The sequence below is a fragment of the Pocillopora verrucosa genome, chromosome 11 (assembly GCF_036669915.1).
Source record: "Pocillopora verrucosa isolate sample1 chromosome 11, ASM3666991v2, whole genome shotgun sequence".
Classification (NCBI taxonomy): domain Eukaryota; kingdom Metazoa; phylum Cnidaria; class Anthozoa; order Scleractinia; family Pocilloporidae; genus Pocillopora; species Pocillopora verrucosa.
In genome coordinates this window covers 12,553,893-12,555,327 of record NC_089322.1, presented here as the reverse complement: position 1 = coordinate 12,555,327, position 1,435 = coordinate 12,553,893, and the positions used below count along the sequence as shown (strand labels likewise).

Sequence of the window (1,435 nt, the reverse complement as noted above, 5' to 3'; positions counted from 1 at the left end):
TATGCTATCGTTCATTCACAAACACTATCAGAGTTACGCTTCGAGATCTGTACCCGCAAATAAAAATGTCTGCAAAAAATTGACGTCGCCAAGACAACAGGTTTGCAGCTGTTTGAAGCTTTTCATTTTAGTTCTGTTTAAATTCTGGTCTGTCAAAGTGTTAGAATTGTAATGAGCTCATTCTCGCCGCCATGTCTTGTGGCTTTATCAACAGGCGTTTTTCGCGAGGCCGAAAGTTTCTGTATGAAGAAGAAATCCAAAAGCTCATCGAAGGTGGAGAAAAGTTGAAAAGGAAGACCATTTCAACGCTTGAAGTCGATGACAACTATCGAAGTCGGCTCGTAAAGACCACGAATTTAAACGAAACGCTGAGCAAACTCCAGCAGTTTGGCTCGGGTATATGTCGAATCGAAGTCGCTCAAGAGAATGGCCCTAACTACACTGGAACTGGTTTTCATTTTGGTGATGGATGGATTCTCACTGCTGCTCACGTTCTTCGAAATCGCGATAAAGTTAACATGGCAAGATTCGTTTTCTTCCCGCCAGGAACTGAAATTTCATTTGAAGCGAGGCCCCGAAGAGCAATAGTTCACCGCTTGCTTCCCGCAGGTCGAAGGCCTGATTATCATAACCGAGATATCGTATTGGTCAAACTTGGCTTTCAGTACACTTACGGGAGGAAAAAAGATGATCTGGAAGAATGGGAAATAGACGAGCAGCAACTCCTTGAGCAGTCCGATTTGTTCGATTTTACCTCGTTGTTGGAAAAAACATTCACTCCCACCGGAGATGAGCAATTCAGCTTGAAATCCACGGATCCACTAACAATTATTCATTTTGGCAGTGGACAAAATGACCGCAAGAAATTTGCATACGACATCGAAACGTATGAAGTGTACAAACATATGGATCTAAAAGTGATCAACTTTGCGTTTTCCTTTGATAGCGGAGCATCGGGTTGCCCTGTAATTCAGCGTGTCGGGGAGATGTGGATCCTAGTGGGTGTGTTTTTTGGCGGGGCCTATTATGAAAATGAAGCCAATTCAATCATAACAGGGCAAGCTTTGGTCTGGAACCAAGAAGTCGTTCAACACATTGAAGCTGGACGGGAAGCTGTCGACAAGATGTCCAGTTTCAAGCAGTATAATGTGTTTATTCCGTTCTCTGAGAGAGCTCAGCTTGTACTAGAGACCAAAGTGAAGGAAGCCGCTGACCTCGCCGTAAAACATCGCATCTTGATTCTGTGATCCCATCTCCAAACTGTTTTTGACTCAAACATAGCGTACTTATGACTTGTCAGTAACGATATCGTGTAGGACCGAATATCAACTTAGCTCATTAACAAGTGTTAAGAAGTATGGAAATGAAAGCAAAAGCATGACATGTACTAAGGCTTACGCCTGAGTGGCGGGAAAATTAAAACTATGTATGCAAA

General features: G+C 43.0%; 1 protein-coding gene across 1 annotated transcript; it reads left to right on the top strand.

The window, feature by feature from the left end:
• Positions 1-1,435, top strand: LOC131795847 (uncharacterized). The gene has a single exon (XM_059113451.2). It carries the CDS (start codon positions 192-194, stop codon positions 1,245-1,247), a length of 1,056 nt encoding a protein of 351 aa, XP_058969434.2. The 5' UTR covers positions 1-191; the 3' UTR covers positions 1,248-1,435.

What these genes read in the sequence shown, in the direction of transcription:
- LOC131795847 (XM_059113451.2), top strand. Translation starts at nt 192, where the DNA reads ATGTCTTGTGGCTTTATCAACAGGCGTTTTTCGCGAGGCCGAAAGTTT.